A 22075-nucleotide genomic window follows, 5' to 3' on the forward strand; every position below is an offset into this window, starting at 1 on the left:
TTGAGCGTCTGCAGAAGACTTAACAAGACATAACGTTTATTTACACGCAGATCTTTCGTCGTCAAATGTTTTTGTGTAATGAAATTTATTCATAATTGGAGAATTACAACTCTTATCTTATTTTAATTGTAAAAATACATCAATGATGTGAATTCTCTAACTTTTCTATCAAAATTAAAATGCATGTAGTTTTAGTTTTTCTTAAAGTGCAGAAATTGAACTGTAGCGTTTCAAGGAACGTAACATAACAAAAATGTCAGATGCAGCAGTCACAAAACTGCGTATTTCTAATTTGAGTGTATGATTATAAATATTTGTAAATTTGTGATGTAAATAATATCAGTAATGGTGTTAGTTGCATAGATATAACAATTTTTCTAGTAATTGTATGGCATAGTGTACCTTAAAATGGACTATTTATATTATAAGAAGAAACGACCGACTAATACAACCACCGAATTAATTAATAAGTCATATTAATTAATAATTTCGAATACGACGTGTCTTCAGATCGTCCCGTTTTATTAGAGGTAACTAAATAAAAGATTATGAATTCTTTCGAGTTTACTAATCGTGCTAAGTACTTAAAATCAAGATGGCGGCCACACATTTCTTTGATTTGTTTATCTATTTATAGTCTAATTTTGGACTTTTATTACGGTTTGTGTGACATTTGCGCACGCTAAAATATGTTTTTATATAGTTTGGAGCACAAAGAAAGTTTCTGTAGTCATATGTCAGAGCTCATTGAACTTGTTCAAACTTGTATTTTGTTGAAAAAGTTGATTTGCGACTGATGAGACATTTTCTACTAACTTTTACTGTTTAACAAAATTACATACAGCAGCATATACCTATATAATTACATCATTAAATGAAATTAGAACCTATAATAATGTCAACAATTTACTCATTAAAACCTGTAGACCTGTTCTAGTCTTATTGTTAGGTTGCAACAATAGTTGCATGCAATATCAGTGAAATTTATACCAATAAGAGATCCATCAATTTATCACTACTGACCGAGATGCGGGTATAGTAAAGTTGGGTCAAACTCAAAACCATGTTCAGGTCTTTCCTGTGAACATACCCAAAAGTTAAGGTCTATAAAGGTTAATTTCCTTATTTAACCCTTATCCACATGAAAGGGTAGCCCTTTTATTTGGATAAGTATGATGAAATCATTACATAAATGCCCAAAGCTGTTAACCATTGGGCACAGGAGAGAAAACATTACAGTTCGGATGAACACACAAGTTTTCGCTCCTATGGCACATTTTTTCAGTAACATTTTAAAACTTTTTTGCTGTAAAGTATAGCACAACTGTAGCCACAATAGCAATTCACACACATAAATCAAAACCGGCCAAGTGCGAGTCAGACTTGCGCACGAAGGGTTCCCGTACCATTACGCAAAAAACGGCAAATATATCATGTTTGTTTTATCCTCGTAAGTCCCAAGACAATTTTTGCGCTTTTGAACAAATTTTTTTTTTTTTTTTTTATTATGAATGGGCTTACTCATTTATAACTCGAATTTAATTTGTACTTGTGCAAGTACGTGGGGACTTTACGAGGGTATGGGAGCCGCAACAGAAATACATCATCTGTGAAAATTTCAACTATCACGGTTCATGAGATACAGCCTGGTGACAGACAGACCGACGGACAGACGGACAGTGGATTCTTAGTAATAGGGTCCCGTTTTTACCCTTTGGGTACGGAACCCTAATAATGAGTGTGTGTGGCAGATTGCTTGTTAACAAAGATGAGTCAGTATTTAACCCATTCTGGTTAATTACCGCAGCCAAACGGTTAATACATGGGCAACTTTCCAATTAACTACGAGAATAATTTGAGTCATTGTTGACTCATTAGTTCATGCAACTTTATCCTGCCTTTTAAGCATTTGAGTTTTGACCCAATTGGCGTAATGCCAAAAAGAACTATTATGTTTAGTTAAGTATGAAGGAAATAAGCTATGTATGTTTTTTTTTTATAGGGAATATTACGCGAATCTCTGCGTAGGTGGCACTACTACCACAATCCATCACAATCTGGGGGTCTACCGCGAAAGAAGAAAATCCAAATTTCGTTATCTAATCTCTCTATCACTCTTGCATATTCAAGCGATAAAGAGGCAGATAACTAAATTTCGATTTTCGCGTTTCCCGGTAGGCCCTTGTTAACAAACCGCCTTAATGCATCAATGTCATATTTTATTGTCTGTGAAAACTTGTCAAAAAACAGTTTAAGGCACAGTATGTATAAGTTACTCTACGGTTTACTAGTTAGCTTAGTCCTGCACTCTGGCGGCAGAATACCCTCTATTGTTACCATTGTATTACACTGTAATGCAGACTCCAGAAACTCGCGAACTAAATTGACATGAGTTTGACAAATAAAATGATACCAGGAATAGCAAAGAAAAAATAGTCAGGGGTATATGTCGATAAAATGATATCGATAAGTAAGATATTGCACTTACTACCCATGTCATAATTATAAAGGGGTCACAAACGATTTCGATTTGTATGAATGTGACGAGAAAAGTGGTTGATTCGATTGTAAGATTGTGACGTTACCGATCAAATCAGGAGGTGCGGATGCGAAACTGACAAATTTCAATGTTAGTATGCAGGTTTGGGGGCAAGTTGTTTATTTCAAAAGCTCGCGGTTGTCGCCATAAATCTAAAATTGGTGATTTAATTTTATACAATGTGGCCGGTAGATGAGATTGATCGACAATTAAAGTTAGACCAAGAAAAGTCTGAAGCGATTTTGATAGCCCACGCAGTGCAACTGTTATTTAATACATCATACTTTCATAGAAGTTTGACGTTTAAAATAATACTTGCACTGCGTGGGCTATCAAAATCGCTGCAGACTTTTTTTGGTTTAACTGTATTTAAATTCTGACCTAATTAATTGTTAACTTGAATGTCCAGTTTAGGGACTGTGGTCTTCTTTTACAATCGAAGCAATAGGGATCACACAAATTAAATGAAAAATCTTATCTTATTTCCCCGTCTGGGTCGGCCTCTTTTTGTATTTTGAGCCAAAATCACTGTTTCTGTTTCTGTGTGTGTTGTGTTGTCTGTACTGTTTCTGTTCCTACAACTTGCTAGGTACTCTAGCTGTAAGTTTTCCTAACAAATAAACTAAAATAAATATAATAAAATATTTATTTAATTACCTACAATATGTTATTACTACAAAATTGCACAATTTTCGAAATACCAAGTAACATTTGTAAAATAACTTAGATTACTTAAAGATACATTTTAACTGACCGCGCAACAGTAGCGCCGCTAGCGGTGAACTCTCGCGATATTTTCTAATTCAAACTTTTTTGAAAATATCGATATGAACAGCACTGGCCAAACTGTGGTATCATTTGTCCACATTGACCTGTCAATTTAGTTCGCGAGATTCTGGAGGCAACCTTGCTAAGCTGATTAAATGAATTAGAGGCAATCTATTTTTTCTAAAAGAGAAGAGTTCCGTAAATGTATGTATCTTTTATCTACTTGGACAAAGAAAGAAAAAAGAGAGATCAGTTACAACTACTAATTCCTAAGCTAACTCAGTAACCTTTCAGCTTTATTATAGACTTTATTACTTTCTACCCTATGTTGATTTTAAAATGTATTAATTTAATTTTCAGATGATAGTTCGCTGGCCGAACCCCCCATCGTGAAAATAGGACTGAACCATGGGACAACAGACTTCAAGGAAGAGTAAGTCTTAACTATATTATTACCTATACTGTAACCATTTTTTAGGGTTTTGTACCCAAGGGGTAAAAACGGGACCCTATTACTAAGACTCCACTGTCCGTCAGTCTGTCACCAGGCTATACAGCTGTAAAACTAATACTTTAGATTGAATTGTTAGTTTTATTTTATAAAATTGTTGATGTTATTATTTTTGCTTTTATGTAAATTCAATATTGACGTGTAAAAGTGCCCTTGTGGCCTATTTGCTGAATAAATGTTGATGTTTGATGTTTGAAACTAAACAAAATCTACCCTCAACTGGCTTAAGGAGCCATTTGAGGGTAGATTTTGTTTATCTATTGTTAAATATGACATTTGCGGATTACTGGATCTTTCTAATATTTACTTACTACTACTACTTACTCCTCTGGCGCAGCGACCCAAAGTGTGTCTTGGCCTCCAACACGACTGCTCGCCACTGATCCCGGTCCTGTGCCGTTTCTCGCCAGTTCTCAACCCGGAGCTCGCGGAGATCAGCGTCCACCACATCCGCCCATCGATACCTAGGTCGACCAACCAGGCGGCGTCCTATCGGTTTTCCCTCAAACGCTCTTTTCACCGCCCGATCATCTCCCATTCGCTCAATGTGGCCGAGCCACCGAAGCCTTTGCGCCTTTGTCACACCAATACATACTACTTACTTGTTACTTTCTAATATTTATGTATTGTTTTTTTAGGCGGCGAGTGCTCTTGCGGCTGCGGCTTCGAGCGGCGGCGCTACGCGGAGTCTCCGAGCAGCGTGCAGAGATACGTCAGCGCTGTCACTGACAGGTAACACAGGCGGTCGTCACATGTCACATCTTAACATACCCCCACACACAGCCCAGCCCAGCGTACAGTGGCTAACATTGGCCCATGCCAAGCCACTGCTATAATAGACGCCAAGCGATCGTTCCGATAGGGCAGCGGTTCTCAAACTTTTTTGGTGACGGAACCCTTTCGGCAGGCGAAATATTTGACGGAAGCCCAAATAAAAAATTTTCGTTCATCACTGTAGACCAGATATACCTATAGAAGAGCTGGTTTTTTTCTTATTATTACAAGTATATTTTCGCGGAACCCCGACAGAGGCTTTGCGGAACCCTAGAGTTCCGCGGAACACACTTTGAGAATGGCTGCGATAGGGTAATAAACCGAGCTGTCAACAAGGATGCGGCTAAAGTCGATATTAGTAGTAGTAGTAGTAAACACTTTATTGCACAAAACAAGTACATAACACAGAGAGAATACAATAAATGTGTACAAAGGCGAACTTTTCCCGCGATATTACTTATCGTTATCGATGAATTACGCTTGCTCGATGAAACAGTATTATACATCTGCATTTATTATAGTATTTATAGTACCGATGGATTCATTAATATTTTAGAACCGTCTGGTAATTTTACAAGATAACAGTGATTCCGACAGTTCCGACGACGAAAACTATGTAAATTAAGTTTATTGTTTAATTATTTATTCATTGATATTTATTATGTTATTACTAATAGGAGCGACTATGTGAACACCACAGACCACGCTACACCACGATTCCCTTGAAGTGTGAAAAAACCGACAATTTTCCGATTGTCGCTAGTTTGTCATGGACCATCCTTGACCGCTGTGTACAGAGCGGCTACCGCGAAAACCGAAATTCGCAAATTACGGGGATCTTTCTCTTTTACTCCAATGAAGGCGTAATTAAAGTGACAGAGAAAAATCCCCGCAATTTGCGAACTTCGATTTTCGCGGTTATAGCCCTGGGCCTTTAGTTAGATGCGGATTCGCACGCCACCCAGATGTGCGACTTGTGCGAGTGAACAATGAATATATTTGGAGTTAAGAGAGGAGTGCGGAGGAAATCTTTAGGATTCGACTCAATTTTGAAGATTAGCGATTGTAGTAGAAATTTGACAATTTAAAAGACAATGAACGCTTATTTGGTTACAGATGGTCGACCCGCGAGTGCTCGTGCCGGCGGCGCGGCCGGAGGCCGGCGTGCGTGTGCACGGCGTACCGCCGCGTCAGCGTCGCCGACGCCATCGCCGACGACCGGTAACTACTACTCCCCCCCCCCCCTCTGTTTGACCCCCTTGCCTTGGTAATATTTGGTGATTTTAACCGATTCGTTGCGTGTTCCATTTTCGAAAACTTGTAGCTGTGGCGTGGAACAATAATTTCATAACACGGCAGCCATGCCATACGCCATAGAATATGATGACACTCCTCCCGTGTCATACGCCACACGTAAAAAACATTGATGACACGGCAGGCGTGTCATCAGCCCCGAATCGGTTAACGCAACCTCTGCCACAAGATCGCGCCGCCGCGTCAGCGTCGCCGACGCCATCGCCGACGACCGGTAACTTCACTACTCTACCACAGATTTGATAGGGTCATTGCGTCAGTTTGCCGCCCAGTACCCTGACCCTGACCCTGTAGCTTGGCAAGAATCGCTTGTTATTGGTGCACAGGCAGAGAAAATTATACTGTATATCTTTTCCTTTTGTTGTAACCCTAAAAGGTTTTTAAAATTCAAATGTTTGTAACAAAACTTGTTTGCCGGACTATATAATAGTTCAATACCTCCGAATTTGCTAGAGTTAGCACCTTTACAAACCAAAACTAATCTAACAAGCGAAACGTTTGAAAAACATTAACGCGACTATTGTCTTTAATTCTTACTTACTTACTCCGTTGGCTCAGCGACCCAAAATGAGACTTGGCCTCCGACACAAGACAGCGCCACTTTTCCCGGTCCTGTGCGACCTCTCGCCAATTGCTGACTCGAAGTTCGCGCAGGTCCGCCTCCACCATGTCGCACCAGCGATATCTGGGGCGTTCGATAGGACGTCTTCCTGCTGGACGGCCCAGGTATGCTCTTTTCACGTTCCGATCTTCATCCATTATCTCAAGGTGGCCCAACCAACGGAGTCTGTGATCTTTAATCTCTCCCATGATGTTAGGTTCAGCCACTAGGTCTTCGATCTCACGGTTCCTAAGGAGTGACCAGCTTCCGTCCGGTCTTGTCTTTAATTCTAGCAATATTTTATTAAATAAAACTATTTCTGCAGATTGGCGGCAGTCATAACGCTCGGGGCTAGGGATCTACGCAGAGAGCTGGACACCATCGTCTTAAACCGAGGTATGTCAATTAAACCTTCTAATTTAGTCACACGGATAAATATACCTAGTGTTTTTAAATAAATGAATAAAAGTTTCTACCAAGTTTTACAGTTGCGACACAGAATAAATAATAGTACAGAAGACTCACTCTCTAACAAAACGCGTCTGTTACGATCAGGACAGATATAGCCGCTAGGTGGCGGCAGCGCCACGCGCGGCTTATGGCTAGCCACCAAATTTGGTGTGGAATGGATGTACTTGTAGCTACCTGTTGCAAAGCGACGAAATCGCGGAGTGAGCCACGCCTGGTTGCAAATTTATATATGGGACCTAAAAAAGGTCATAAAATATTAGTAACGCTCAGGTGCCTAGTACTTTCAGGGCCCACTCCATATTTTGGGGTCATCCATTCGGGACTTCGCTCACCTCGTCTCGCGCATCCCCGCATTTTTGGCATCATCGGTTGCATGAAATAATAATTGCTCTAAACTCGGTCTAGAGGATTCTTAGTCTATGATGTGAACTGACCCTTTTTAATTTTTTTAATTTAATAGATATTTGTATTTTTTATTTTGTTACATATTTTGCAGAAGGCGACAATCCGACAGACAACTCTACTGCCGAGGTTTACGTTCTCTCAGTGGCTCCCAGGTCGTAAGTATCATAATATTCTACACATGTGACGTTATCTATGAAAAGGGACCTTATTGTCGATGGCGCTTACGCCATTATTAACGATGCTCCGATATAAATACAATGCCGCGCGACTCTGTGCGATGTAAGCGTCCTCGCAACGCTCAAGATTCCATGTTTCGAACCATTCGCTACGCTCGTGGTGCAATTTTGGAATCTTTCGCTTGCTCGGGTATCAATATTAGCACGAGCGGTTAAACAACAACTTTGCCTTGTAAAACAAATAACTATTGTATGCTTTTGCAGAGATTCCGAGTCATCACAAGACGGGAGAAGGAGCGAACTCACACAAGCTAGCGATGGCTCCATACGGTTACACCCACACTTCCAGGTAGGATACCTGTTTTATTTGTTGTCATCATCATCATCATCAGCCTTAGCGCTGGTGGCCTAGCGGTAAGAGCGTGCGACTTTCAATCCGGAGGTCGCAGGTCCAAACCCCGGCTCGTACCAATGAGTTTTTCGAAACTTATGTACGAAATATCATTTGATATTTGCCAGTCGCTTTTCGGGGAAGGAAAACATCGTGAGGGAACCGGACTAATCCCAATAAGGCCTAGTTTCCCCTCTGGGTTGGAAGGTCAGATGGCAGTTGCTTTCGTAAAAACTAGTGCCTACGTAAAATCATGGGATTAGTTGTCAAGCGGACCCCAGGCTCCCATGAGCCGTGGCAAAAATGCCGGGATGACGCCATGGAAGAAGAGATCATCATCATCAGCCTACTCTCGTCCACTGCTGGACATAGGCCTCTCCTATTGCACGCCATTGAGCACGATTTGCGGCAACTCTGATCCAGCTCTTGCTAGCCGCCTTGCGAAGGTCATCGCTCCATCTAGTCTGAGGGCGTCCTACGCTACGTTTGTTTTGGATTAGGGTAATTCGCCAGTAACTGGCCACTTTTAGTAACTGGCCAGTGGCCACCTCAAACCGAAAATGAATTATATTTACCTATAAATAGAATTCGTTTTTTAGTGTTCCGTACACAACTTTGTTTATTGTATAAGGTGGCCAGTTATTTGAAACCTTATACTAAAATGAATTCTGTTTACAGGTTATTAGAATTCATTTCTAGTTTATGGCGGCCAGAATTAACCGATATTAAGTTTATTAAATTATATATTTTTTAATATAGGTAGAAGAATTGTCAGCTTAAAATAGTTATTTACGATGCAAGTGCGAATAACAGGAAATTCGCACCGAAATTACCTATTCGCACGTGTATCGTACGTTTTACAGTACATATGGCCCTTTAAGTTTTCGACGTAGTTACGTAGTGTTTTTATTATAGCATATACAGGGTGTCCCATAAAGTGACACTGGAGGTAGACCACACAGGTCACATCACAATCAAGTTTGGTTCATTTAAATACGAAATAACTAGTATAATTAAGTTTGTAAGAGTGACCCAGGACACTGTAACCATGGCAACTAGTGACAAGAAAAAGTAAAGGTGACAGTCCATTTCCAACGACAGCTGCAATACTGTTCATTTTACTATGGAAATTGACAATGACTGTGACGCGTTCAGTACCGGTAGTGCAGCTGCAGTTAGAAATGGAATGTTACCATTAAATTCACCCATTTATAGTATTTACAAGAGGCAGATAGTGTATTCAGGTATTGCCTTTAATTTGGGTGTATACATACAGGGTGCCTGATAATCTTTATGTCGTTAGGTGGTGTGCGGCGGCGAGCTGCGCGCCCTGCTGCTCCGCGCGCCGCTCCCGGGCCCGCTCGGCGCGCAACACCCTATACCAGCTAAAGTCCACACGCAGGTAACGAGCGATCACATTACAATACAGATTATGAGAGGAATCTATGGATTACGACGCCATTCTTTCACTATGTCGGAATCTTCAAATAATTCACTTCACTATAAAATAATATCTAGGTCTTATCAAAAAATAAATATATATGTATACAAGAATTACTCGTTTAAAGGCTTGGAGGATATAACCAACGGAGACGCCATGTCTAAAATTTTCGGTACAAAATAGTCTGCCGTTTTTTGCGGGGGAGGGGCACATCAAATGTATAAGTACGTCATGTCAGATAAACGTCAGTCCATACATATGGTTGACATGAGGTTGACCATTGGCCGCCTATTTTCGACAGAGGGGAACGCCTGTTAATGGCGGCTCCATTGTTAATTACTTTTTAACGCCTGTTAATGGCGGCTCCATTGTTAATTCCGAGTTTAAAGGTATTAGTCATTTAATAACTAATACTGGCTAGAGCGTGACATTTGTATATTATATAGATTACATTCTCATTGTTAATAATCATCCTGCTAATTTTGATAATTAATATTTTGGATGATAAATAATTTGGATTATGTATACAGGTATATGCACATTTATATAATAGACAAATACTAGTATGTAAATAAAAATGACATGTAACAATTGTTATCAATAAATTTTTCATTTTATATGATAAATTCATAATTTTATTTAATAATTTTGTCAGGTGGACTACATACATTGCCTAGTACCCGACCTGCAACAGATCACAGCCTGCTCGTTCTACTGGGGCAAGATGGACCGCTACGAAGCCGAGCGACTACTGGACAATAAGCCTGAAGGTATGTTTATAGAGACGGACCAAGAAATGTCTGCAGCGGATTTGATAGCCCACGCCAAGGGCCCAACGTTTTCTGTTCTCTTTCACGGCGCAGCAACTAGTATCATTTCTCTCTCCTCGCTCTTTTAAAAATGCCGTTTGTCAAAAAAGGACAACCATACTGTTGACAAGGTGGACTTCAAATCAAGTGTTGCCTTTCTTGATGCGCCCAGGCTGTGTATGTGTGCGTAAAAGCGTATATGTGTGCTCTTTTAGGGATGTGAAAAGTCGATTTTAATCATGTTATATATCGATAAACGCTACACAGCGGAACGAAATAGCGATTAATTCAAGCTTCAATATCTTCGTTAAACATAAACATAATTGAAATACTAATGGATAATGAATATATTATAATATAATAATATAATTCAATTATTGCGGAACACCTTTTTTAGGAGGTATTTATGTATTTTAATTAAATATCTGAACTTTCCCTTGGTTCCCTGCTGGGGCGTGACTATAAAATTGTGATTTGATAACCACAATAAAGAATAAAATCGTTTTTGGTCATTTTAGGTATCGTTAAGCCTTTGAAGTAAAATTAAAATTGCAAGAAATGTCGATAGTTTATCGACATGGCTACAGCAAGGTGGGCCTCATTGTTAATCGTACACTAAACAAAAGTGGCAACAGTGACAGCTCGCTGAGACACCGTCTCTATATATTATAAGTCTATGGCCCACGCAGTGCAAGTGTCATTTATACGTCATAATTTCATAGAAGTTTGACGTTTAAAATAACACGTGCATTGCGTGGGCTATCAAATCCGCTGCAGACTTTTCATGGACTGACTCTACTGCCATTATTTATAAACCAAAATAAGATCTAACCTTTTGAACGCCGCAGACGGCAATTGACGTCAACGCAAAATCGTGACAACGACGCCGAAGACGGCATTTGACGTCGATCGTTTTTGATGAAAATCTACTGACAAACACCACTTTTAGGTTGGCATTATTTATTCACAAAACTAAATTTTACCCCCGTGGCGTCAGTGGCACGGCGAATGGATACGCCGTTTGGCGTGCCAAAGGTTAATCGTAGGGGCTCTATTTTTTCCCAAAATGTTTTAAGTTGTCATGTTGGTACCTAATGTTTTTGGAGGGTAGATATCACATATGTGTGTGTGTATTACATCTCACATATGTGTTTGTTAGTGGTGGTGGATGTCCCATCAGTCAGGAGACAATAGCAGCATGGTTTCTTAGAAGAGCTGCTGTACCATGTGCTACAAACATGCTTAGTAGATGTCCCAATATGGAAAGGCCTTATAAGTACCAAAAAAATCAAGTTTGGTTCATCTAGTATTTTAAGAGTGACCCAGGAGACCGTAACCATGGCAACTAGTGACAAGAAAAACTTGATTCAACCATTTTTACCATTTTCACAGGCACATTCCTCCTCCGCGACTCTGCGCAGGAAGACCACCTGTTCTCTGTGTCGTTCCGCAAGTATGGCCGCTCGCTCCACGCCAGGATCGAGCACTACCAGCACCGCTTCAGCTTCGACTCCCACGACCCGGCCGTGTTCGCCGCACCCACGGTCACGAGGCTCATAGAGCACTACAAGGTAAGATATATGTTGTACAAATATAAATATGTTCGGGAGGAAGCAAAAAGGTCCTAAAGTTGTACCTTGTGGAACTCCAAAACAATAGTAAGCGAAAAGGTCCTACAACTGAACCTTGTGGAACTCCCATCTCTAGGAAGAGAAAGGGTCCCAAAAGTGTACCTTGTGGGACTCCAAAAGACAGGAAGAGATAAAGGGCTATAACTGAACCCTGTGGAACTCCAAACAGTGAAGAGAAAGGATCCTAAAAGTGTACCTTGTGGAGCTCACAATGAAATCCGAATGACCCCTGTGGCACACTCCTCGAGCTTCGCAGTAGTACAAGGCACAAGACCACCTGTTCTCTGTGTCGTTCCGCAAGTATGGCCGCTCGCTCCACGCCAGGATCGAGCACTACCAGCACCGCTTCAGCTTCGACTCCCACGACCCGGCCGTGTTCGCCGCACCCACGGTCACGAGGCTCATAGAGCATTACAAGGTAAGATATATGTTGTACAAATATAAATATGTTCGGGAGGAAGAAAAAAGGTCCAAAAGTTGAACCTTGTGGGACTCCAAAACAATAGTAAGCGGAAAGGTCCTATAACTGAACCCTGTGGAACTCCAAACATAGGGAAGAGAAAGGATCCCAAAAGTGTACCTTGTGGGACTCCAAAAGACAGGAAGAGAAAAAGGGCTATAACTAAACCCTGTGGAACTCCAAACATAGGGAAGAGAAAGGATCCCAAAAGTGTACCTTGTGGAGCTCACAATGAAATCTGAATGGCCCCTGTGGCACACTCCTCGAGCTTCGCAGTAGAAGGCACAAGACTACCTGTTCTCTGTGTCGTTCCGCAAGTATGGCCGCTCGCTGCACGCCAGGATCGAGCACTACCAGCACCGCTTCAGCTTCGACTCCCACGACCCGGCCGTGTTCGCCGCACCCACGGTCACGAGGGTCATAGAGCACTACAAGGTAAGATATATGTTGTACAAATATAAATATGTTCGAGAGGAAGAAAAAAGGTCCTAAAGTTGTACCTTGTGGAACTCCAAAACAAAAGTAACCGAAAAGGTCCTATAACTGAACCCTGTGGAACTCCCATCACAAGGAAGAGAAAGAGTCCCAAAATTGCTCCACGAGCTTTGCAGTCGTGCAGTTTTTTCGGTGTCGTTGAAATATGGCCGATCATTGCACGCCAGGATCTATAAGGTAAGTTAAATGAACTGTTGTACAAATATAGAGAGGAGGAAGAAAAAAGGTCCCAAAGATGAACCCTGTGGTACTCCTCAAGCTGTACAGTAGTATTATTAGATTCAGATCAGTTTACCAGCAGATTCTGTATTTTTTGGTTGAAGTAAAACTAAACAAAGTCTGGACCTACAGTCGGTTGAGCCTAAAGCTTCAGCTTGGGTAGTTGTATCATGTTCTACGCAGTCAAATGCCTTTGAATGATCGCAGTATACCGACGCTGTCAACTGTTAACACTGTTCGTCGCTTGCACTCGTCTATCTTATATCATTCAAACGGTTACGTTTTCAGTTTAGCTCACACCCCATACGTTAAATTTTTCGTAAAACTGATATAATCTTGGTTAATATTTAAGATTCTATTTACGATATTTTCGGTGATTTGTAATTTGATATGTTCCCCACAGGACCCGGCGTGCGTGATGTTCTTCGAGCCGATGCTGACGGCGCCGCTCCCCCGCACGAGCCCCTTCAGCCTGCAGCAGCTCGCCCGCGCTGTGATCGTCTCCCACACCAGCTACGACGGTCAGTATTCATAGCTATACACAGACAAGTCATCCACTAGACTGAGCATAGTCGCGCTACCCCCTCTGCCACGCATATGATAATTTTACTCCATGTTCGAGTCGAAAGTGTCTTTGTGTGACGTCCGTGTCCTTGAACGGACCAATCACAGCACGGGACTTCGCTCACCTCGTCCCGCGCACCCCCGCATTTTTGGCATCATCGGTTGCATGAAATAATTGCTCTAAACTCGGTCTAGAGGATTCCTAGTCTATGCTATAGTATTATCTTCTAATTTTTTTTTTGTTTTCAGGCGTAGAAAAGCTGCCCCTCCCGCCGCGCATGCGCGCGTACCTAAAGGAGTACCACTACAGGCAGCGCGTGCGCGTGCGCCGCCTCGAGCCCGAGCTGTTCCCCCATCTATCCTAGCGACACCCCTTCTATTGGTGAATACTATCATCTAGCATTAAAAGGATACTTGAAAACATTCAACTACTGTATGTAACATGGATGATGCGAATATTCGCATCCGCATCCGCGGAATTTCCGCATCCGCATAAAATCGATGCGGAGCTGATGCGGATGCGGATGTCAAACAAGTCGGTACAGGAACGTTTTATTGGCGCGTAGGTGCTAGGTAATTTCGTCATTACCTATAATGAAATCTTCTAAATCCAGAAAAGTCGACCAAGTGACTGTTTATTTAATATAACGCAACTATATTCTTGCTCAAATAATCTAAACCTTTCGTTTTTTTTTAAATAAAAATGTAATATTTGACGTTTTTTTTTACTTTAAATATTCGCATCCGCGGATGTTAAAAAATCTGCATCCGCAACATCCCTGGTATGTAATATGAGTCGAATCGAAATTCGGCTTTTTATTCGTTTTTTAGCATTAGTAAAAAGGTAAACAATCTTGATGTGTCTTTTAATTTGAAAAACACGTTTTAAAAATAAGTCACGGCAAATATGTAACAATTATGAATCTAATATGATCATTTATATTCTTCTGATTTTATAAATAATAGTTACTGATTTTTCAAAAGCGTTTTTCAATTAAAAGACATGTCAAGTTCGCTTACCTTCTTTCTAATGCTAAAAAACGAACTACAATTACTATTAATACCTTACCACCTATTTATACTAAAATGAATTCTGTTTATATGTGAATAGAATTCATTTTTAGTTTAGGATTGATACATTGACAATATTTCAAATGAATCCGGGGACATCCTGGAGTATGTATATTGTATACGATTTAGAACCTTATAGTTAAGCAATAAGGTACTGAATTGTAGACATAATTGCAGAGATACTTATAAAATAACAGAATTATATCATTCTAGTCTAAAAATGTCACATAAAACGTAAAAAAAAAAAAACGAAAATTACCACATGAAAATTTTTATCAGAATTCGTTTCAAATTTCGACCTCATTTATAACTGAGCTTAGTTAGCTTAGCATTTCGTCGGGTGACAAGCAAAAGTCACTAAGTTCTATCAAAAAATTAAAGTAACAATGCACTTTATTACACTTGTAACACGGTTTATTGTCCAATAATTTCAATGGTGTTAGTTAGTGACTTTTGCTTGTCACCCGGCGATTTTGTAACTGGAGACGTCATGGCTGTCATTTTCTGTACAAAACAGTCTGCCGATTTTTGCGGGGGAGGGGACGTCAAATGTATTGCTATTCCTACATGATTTGTACGTAACGTACAAATAGCCATGTCAGTCCGTATAAAAGTTTGCACAATTGTGCAAGGTTTTCGGCCCAGGGTTAAACTCTTAAAAGACGACTCCAGTTATTAAATGCTCTAAGGCATTAGGGTGTCAGAAATTACGCAAAATTGAACCCTATGACTTTGAAATAAAGTTTAAAATCAGGTGGGAAATATATTCCCTCCGCCTTGTAAAGGCAGCAAAATTTTTAAAGTTATTTTCGCATAATTTCAACGATAGTTCCATAATGGGACAGAATACGAAATGTATGTATGTACGAAATGTACGATACGAATGACGATATCTCTTGAACTTTCGAGTGTATGTCGAATCGATAGTCCTATAGATGAAAAGTATTTGATAATGTAAATATTGTTTAATTATTAAATAAGTGATAATAATTAGGTTTAAAGAGACTTTAAACAACAGTTATAGTTCGTTTTTTTAGCATTAGAAATAAGGTAAACAATCTTGATGTGTCTTTTAATTGAAAAACACATTTTAAAAATAAGTTACGGCAAATATGTAACAATTATGAATTTAATACGATCATTTATATTCTTCTGCTTTCATAAGTTATAGTTACTGATTAAAAAAAAAATCAATTAAAAGACATGTCAAGATCGCTTATAATCTTGCAAGTTCTTTCTAATGCTAAAAAAACGAACTATACGTGTTATACTCTGTATCTTGTAGGTATTTAAATAAAAGTACACAACTAATTTGTACATTTTCGGGTAGTTATAACATTTATTGGTTAACCAACCAAATACAAAACCACCTGGATCTGTCACTGAACGACCTGACTTGAACCTACATTATTTGATCGTGTAATGTTTTCATCTACCCTCAACTGGCTTAAGAAGCCATTTGAGGGTAGATTTTGTTTACTTTTTTTAAATACCTTAAGATACAGACTATAATGTTAGACGTTCGGATGATTTGAAACTACCCAAATATTGATATTACCCATTTCTAAGTGATTTTTTTTCTTAATATATGAAATTGTCGTAGTAACATTTTAGGTATTTACCAAATATTTACTACAGTGACGAAAAAGCGTTCCTAAAAGGATTAGTAACACAGTATGGACGTATGCGACTCCATGGGTGTAACGTGCGCGTTGCTAACCTTTTATAACGTATTTAAGTATTCACAGAAAATAGCTGATCGAAACAAAATTTGTTTGGCGTCTCTCTTAACCTTAATTTTTTGTTTATTATAAGAAACGGAAATAATGTAATATAAATATAAGATTAATTTTATATTCTTGTATATAAAAATGTATCTACTTAATGGCTGGTTTTTAATTTAATTCCCATCAAAGGGTATACTTTGGAAACCAGTTTTTTTTTTCTTTATAATAATCATGGTTTGCGGCATTTTTAGTTATTTATTAGTTAATAAAATGCCTTTACTTGACATAAATTATAGTCTGTATCTTTAGGTATTTAAATAAAAGTAAACAATTTGTAAATTTTCGGGTAGTTAACATTTATTGATTAACCAACCAAATACAAAACCGCCTGGATCTGTCACTGAACGACCTGACTTTAACCTACATTATTTGATCGTGTAATGTTTTCAACTACCCTCAACTGGCTTAGCGAGCCATTTGAGGGTAGATTTTGTTTACTTTTATTTAAATACCTAAAGATACAGATTTCTATTAATATAAGTTATACATTATATAATAGTAGTTAAGGGGTATATTGTATATTTACTATGTAAAAGTGGCTATAGCTTATGTCAAGTATGGACATTTCTATATTACTTTTAGTATTATAATCAAGGTTAATATACTTGGTCAAGCAAATCTTGTCAGTAGCAAAAGGCGGCAAAATTTGAAAATATCGCGGGTTATCAACACTGTTTTCGAATAATTCCAAAATCGCGTGTCATCTGTGTTTTATCTGTGGAATGTGGATCGTGAATGACAGCCATCTTGTTTGTTTACATTCTGAATCGTTGCTGTTTCAAGAGAAATTTCTGCTGTCACTATTAAATACCAATATATTAAATAAGATTGTGCATGAACTTAAGCAAAGTCAAGGTGCCTACAATGTACAATCATGCTCGTTGAAATATTTGTAAAATTTGAGGTTATGATAATGACATGTTTTGGTTCGATGTACATTGCTGCTTTTCTTAGCGCAATACTGCTCTTTGAGTGTTGCCCTACTTTGCTGTACATTGCTACTGACATACTTTGCTTGACAGACTATACAACTGGCGCTTTTTTGACACATTATCTGTCACTTAATTGTTAAGTGCGAGTGAGACAGGTGATGGCAGTCAGTTGTAATAAAGTTCGTCTAAGCTAACTCTGCACGCAGAGACAAAGTGCGGAAGTACCACGACTGTAAAGCTGCCTTTCCACTGAGGGGACGTACCGAAATCAACCAATAACATTGGTTCTCTTCTCCGCTCCGCTGAATTGTGCTCCGCGCAAACATTGGGGAGACACTCGTCCTTTCGGTCAAACTCGGCTACATTCGGCTCTGCATTGCTCCGAGCAATTATTAGGGTTGGCACCACTTGCGTGCACGACCACAGATAAGATAAAAACTTGAATTTTGACAACCCTAAATAGAGATGGTGCCATATATTAGAAAGGGGCAGCATGATTCGACCCTGAATCGCTGCCAAATTTTGTAGGAAGTGTCCTTTCTGTATGGTAGTACTATTACTTATTCTGCGCTATTGGTTGATCCCTGCACGTCTCTCTCCGCTCAGTGGAAAAGCAGCCTAAACGTAATACTTTCATAGCCATTTGATGTGGTGTTGCTTCCACACTCGCTTGCCAACACAGTGCATATTTAGCTTGGTCCGATCAGCTATATTTTAGATTTTTTCACCATATTTATTACTGAACTTGTTTATTGTATCATACATCACATTATATAATAGGCCTAAATTGATATAATGTCCGCCGGAAAAATTAAGTGATAAGGTATATGTTGACCCTTTGAACGCTACGCCTATCGTGCGCGGCGCGTCATCGTGAACCTTGCCGGAATGCACGAGTAGGGTGGTTGAAAAAAACTTTTTCACCTCAGCAGCTCGAACAAGGGCACTTTGCTTCTTAAAAACAGTGAGCAAAATGCGATTTTGCTCACTGAGTCATTTTGTCTCACTCAGTGAGCAAAATCGCATTTTGCTCACTGAGTGAGACAAAATGACATTCAAGTGACCTTTATAGTCAAATGTCATTTCAACATGCGGGGTCTAATACAAGTTCGATATACTTGGGTTCTATTATCTCTGTCCCTCTAGGTATGTTCTCACTGCTTAGGGTGAAATTTTTTGTGTACTACACGAGATCAAAGTTATTTACATCTCGTGCGCTTTTGAATCCCTTACGACGCTCAAGATTCTAAATTAGATTTACTCGCTACGCTCGTGAATCTATTATAGAATCTTTCGCTTGCACGGGACTCAAAATAAGCACTCGAAGAAATATCAAACTTTAATCTCTTGTTGTACAAATAACTATTTTTTTTCCGACGGGACACCCCCTTATTTTGTTACACTTATTACTTATGTTTAGGGTTTGCAATCCGGATCCGAAATGTATGAAATTATCCGGATCTGGATCCGGATCCGCGGATCTTCCCATACATTTCGGATCCGTCGTGCAAACCCTACTTATGTTAATAAAATACACCAAGTTATGTAACTTTATCTCAACTGCAAGAAGGTGTTCAACCACTTTGAAAATTTTCAACGTATGAAATTTATAAAAAAAAGTATTTATTATTTAGATTTTTATTCAAGTACCTGTTTTCACACTATTTGTACACATGTTTTGAAGTAGAAAAACATTTTTAAATATTTCTATTTTATATAAATTTTCAAATTTGTTATTTTCGAATTTTCACTTAAAACATTTATAAAACATAGTAAGTAATAATAATGTTTTTTTTATAACTTATAAATCACATTTTCAAATAATGTGAAAACAACTACTTAAATAAAAATCTAAAAATTCTAAATAAGAATTTTTTTTTTTTTGGATTTCATACTTTTTTTGAGAAATTTCAAAGTGTTTGAGCACCCCTCTGTAGTTGAGGTAGTTAAGGTTACAAAAATCTGCGTATTTTATCAACATAATAAGTGTAACAAAATAAGGGGGTGCCTCTTCTAGCTAGAGTTTGAATTTTTCCCATACAAACGTGAACCACCCTAGTCTATATCTTTAGGTATTTAAAGAAAAGTAAACAATCAATTTGTAAATTTTCGGGTAGTTATAACATTTATTGGTTAACCGACCAAATACAAAACCGCCTGGATCTGTCACTGAACGACCTGACTTTAACCTACATTATTTGATCGTGTAATATTTTCATCTACCCTCAACTGGCTTGAGGAGCCATTTGAGGGTAGATTTTGTTTACTTTTATTTAAGTACCTAAAAATACGGAATTATAGCACGAAGGTTGATATTGGGCTGAAGCCGCGCGCGTTAGTTCACGTCTTTAGCGGTCGAAGGGTGAAACGTTGAATACGAGGCAGGCAATCCTCTTTCAGCATATAAAAAAATTAAGAGCACTATAAAAAAACAAATGTAAAAATTAATTGCATAGTTCATATATATTCTTAAAAGCCTTTTATATGTTCCTCGATTTGATATTTGCCTAAAAAAAGTATATAAGTCAGTATATTTACTAAGCTTTGGTGCGTATATTTTTGCCTTTTCATTTGGTCTCTAATAATAGTAATAATTGTACATTACATATTGTATATTGTATAGGTATGTATAGATTAATTGTATATGTATATGTTGTGTCCATTTACTGTAGAAATTATGCTAAGTAGCAAAATGCTTCAAAATATTGTGGCAGAATGTTTCCAGTTGAAGATGGCGCTGCAATCCCGTTTATTATGAGGTGACTAGGTTGGTTGTTAACCTTTTGGACGCCAATGACCGATATATCCGCACCGCAGGTTCAACGCCAAAGATTGATTAATCGGACACACACCACAGAGCAACATAGACCTAGAGGCATATGCATAAACTTCAATTTCATGGCGTCCGAGTGACAGCTTTTGTGTTTGACACGGCGTCGAAAAGGTTAAACAATTGACAGCCAGTTGCCACAAAAAGTCGTATATCGCCATCTACTTGAGCTGTTATTATTGTAGCAACAATATCTTGCACTATTTTACGCGTACTATTAGTTTTTTTTTTCTTATATTCTGTATCTTTAGGTACTTAAATGAAAGTAAACAAATAATTTATACATTTTCGGGTAGTTATAACATTTATTGATTAACCAGCCAAATACAAAACCACCTGGAACTGTCACTGAACGACCTGACTTTAACCTACATTATTTGATCATGTAATGTTTTCATCTACCTCTCATTTGAGGGTAGATTTTGTTTACTCTTTTTTAAATACCTAAAGATACAGACTATAAGTAAGTGGACACAAATATAGTGCATAATAGCACTTGACGCAAAGCGTACAAATTATTGAAAAATAAATACATATATTTTAAAGGAGTTTTTGTTTAATTATACATGTCATTGTATACTCGCCCCCTGTCGCCACAGACTAGAATTGATAATACGACATTAAAATAGTAGAAATTGAATATAATTTTACTAAGAAATCCTCAGTGTCAGAATGACGTGCTATTTTTGGGACAACCTGTATAGGCACAGAATAAATAATAGTACCTAGGTACAGAAGACGCACTCTAACAAAACGCGTCTGTTACGATCAGGACAGATATGGCCGCTAGGTGGCGACAGCGCCACGCGCGGCTTAGTGCCCCATCACACGACGCTTTATCAACGCGCGTATAAAAGCGCTTGTATCTCCTGCACAGTAAATTAAATTGAATGACCAAGGCTTAAAGTCGTAAATCCAACACCGCTTGGTAAAAAGCGCCAACGCCATCGTGTGAACAACATGTTTCCATTTGTGTCATTCAAACGTTTTTAACGCGCGTTGAAAAAGCGCTCGTGAGAATGAGGCCTTGTTGATTGAGGCCAATATTTCTTGACATGAGTATAATCCTGTGTCGGAATTTCGTTGCAAAAAATAATTCAAGGGTCTAAAATACAAGACATTAAACTATTCAAAAATATTTTCAATGTCAATAGTAGAAAAAACCGGGCAAGTGCAAGTCGGACTCGCGCACGAAGGGTTCCGCACCACAATGTAAAAAAAAACAAAAAAAAGCAAAAAAAAACGGTCACCCATCCAAGTAATGACCCCGCCCGACGTTGCTTAACTTTGGTCAAAAATCACGTTTGTTGTATGGGAGCCCCATTTAAACCTTTATTTTATTCTGTTTTTAGTATTTGTTGTTATAGCGGCAACAGAAATACATAATCTGTGAAAATTTCAACTGTCTAGCTATCACGGTTCGTGAGATACAGCCTGGTGACAGACGGACGGACGGACGGACAGCGAAGTCTTAGTAATACGGTCCCGTTTTACCCTTTGGGTACGGAACCCTAAAAAGATTGATTTTGACAATTCAACACCGAATACAATAAGCACAAGCTATTGGCTGCGTTAGGGGAGGGTTTAATTACGCCGTTGGCTGTTTGGAGAAAGTAACAGAAGTTAAATAGTTATTTGTTTTACAAGGGGGCAAAGTTGTTGTTTAACCGCTCGTGCTAATATTGATACCCGAGCAAGCGAAAGATTCCAAAATTGCACCACGAGCGTAGCGAGTGGTTCGATAAATGGAATCTTGAGCGTTGCGAGGGTTTCAAAGCACGAGGGTTAAACAAAATTTGCCCCCGAGTGAAACACAATTTTTCACCACACCAACCCGAATCAAATGTCATACAAAATGTCACATAAAATATCATACAAAATGAAAC

General features: G+C 38.8%; 1 protein-coding gene across 1 annotated transcript; it reads left to right on the plus strand.

Annotated features, from left to right (window-relative positions):
- Positions 1–240: 240 nt before the first annotated feature.
- On the plus strand, positions 241–20737 carry LOC134676318 (suppressor of cytokine signaling 1-like). Its single transcript, XM_063534694.1, has 12 exons — positions 241–530; positions 3668–3740; positions 4457–4550; positions 5709–5813; positions 6833–6903; positions 7475–7538; positions 7824–7908; positions 9254–9352; positions 10047–10161; positions 11593–11771; positions 13409–13526; positions 13819–20737. The coding sequence occupies exons 2-12, from the start codon at positions 3716–3718 to the stop codon at positions 13932–13934; spliced, it is 1071 nt and encodes a 356-aa protein (XP_063390764.1). The 5' UTR covers positions 241–530; positions 3668–3715; the 3' UTR covers positions 13935–20737.
- Positions 20738–22075: the final 1338 nt, after the last annotated feature.

Source organism: Cydia fagiglandana, chromosome 24 (genome assembly GCF_963556715.1).
Source record: "Cydia fagiglandana chromosome 24, ilCydFagi1.1, whole genome shotgun sequence".
NCBI lineage: Eukaryota > Metazoa > Arthropoda > Insecta > Lepidoptera > Tortricidae > Cydia > Cydia fagiglandana.

Coding starts and splice junctions, on each gene's coding strand:
- LOC134676318 (XM_063534694.1), top strand. CDS start 3,716: ATGGGACAACAGACTTCAAGGAAGA. Junction 6,904..7,474: donor CACCATCGTCTTAAACCGAG/GTATGTCAATTA, acceptor CATATTTTGCAG/AAGGCGACAATCCGACAGAC. Junction 7,539..7,823: donor CTCTCAGTGGCTCCCAGGTC/GTAAGTATCATA, acceptor ATGCTTTTGCAG/AGATTCCGAGTCATCACAAG.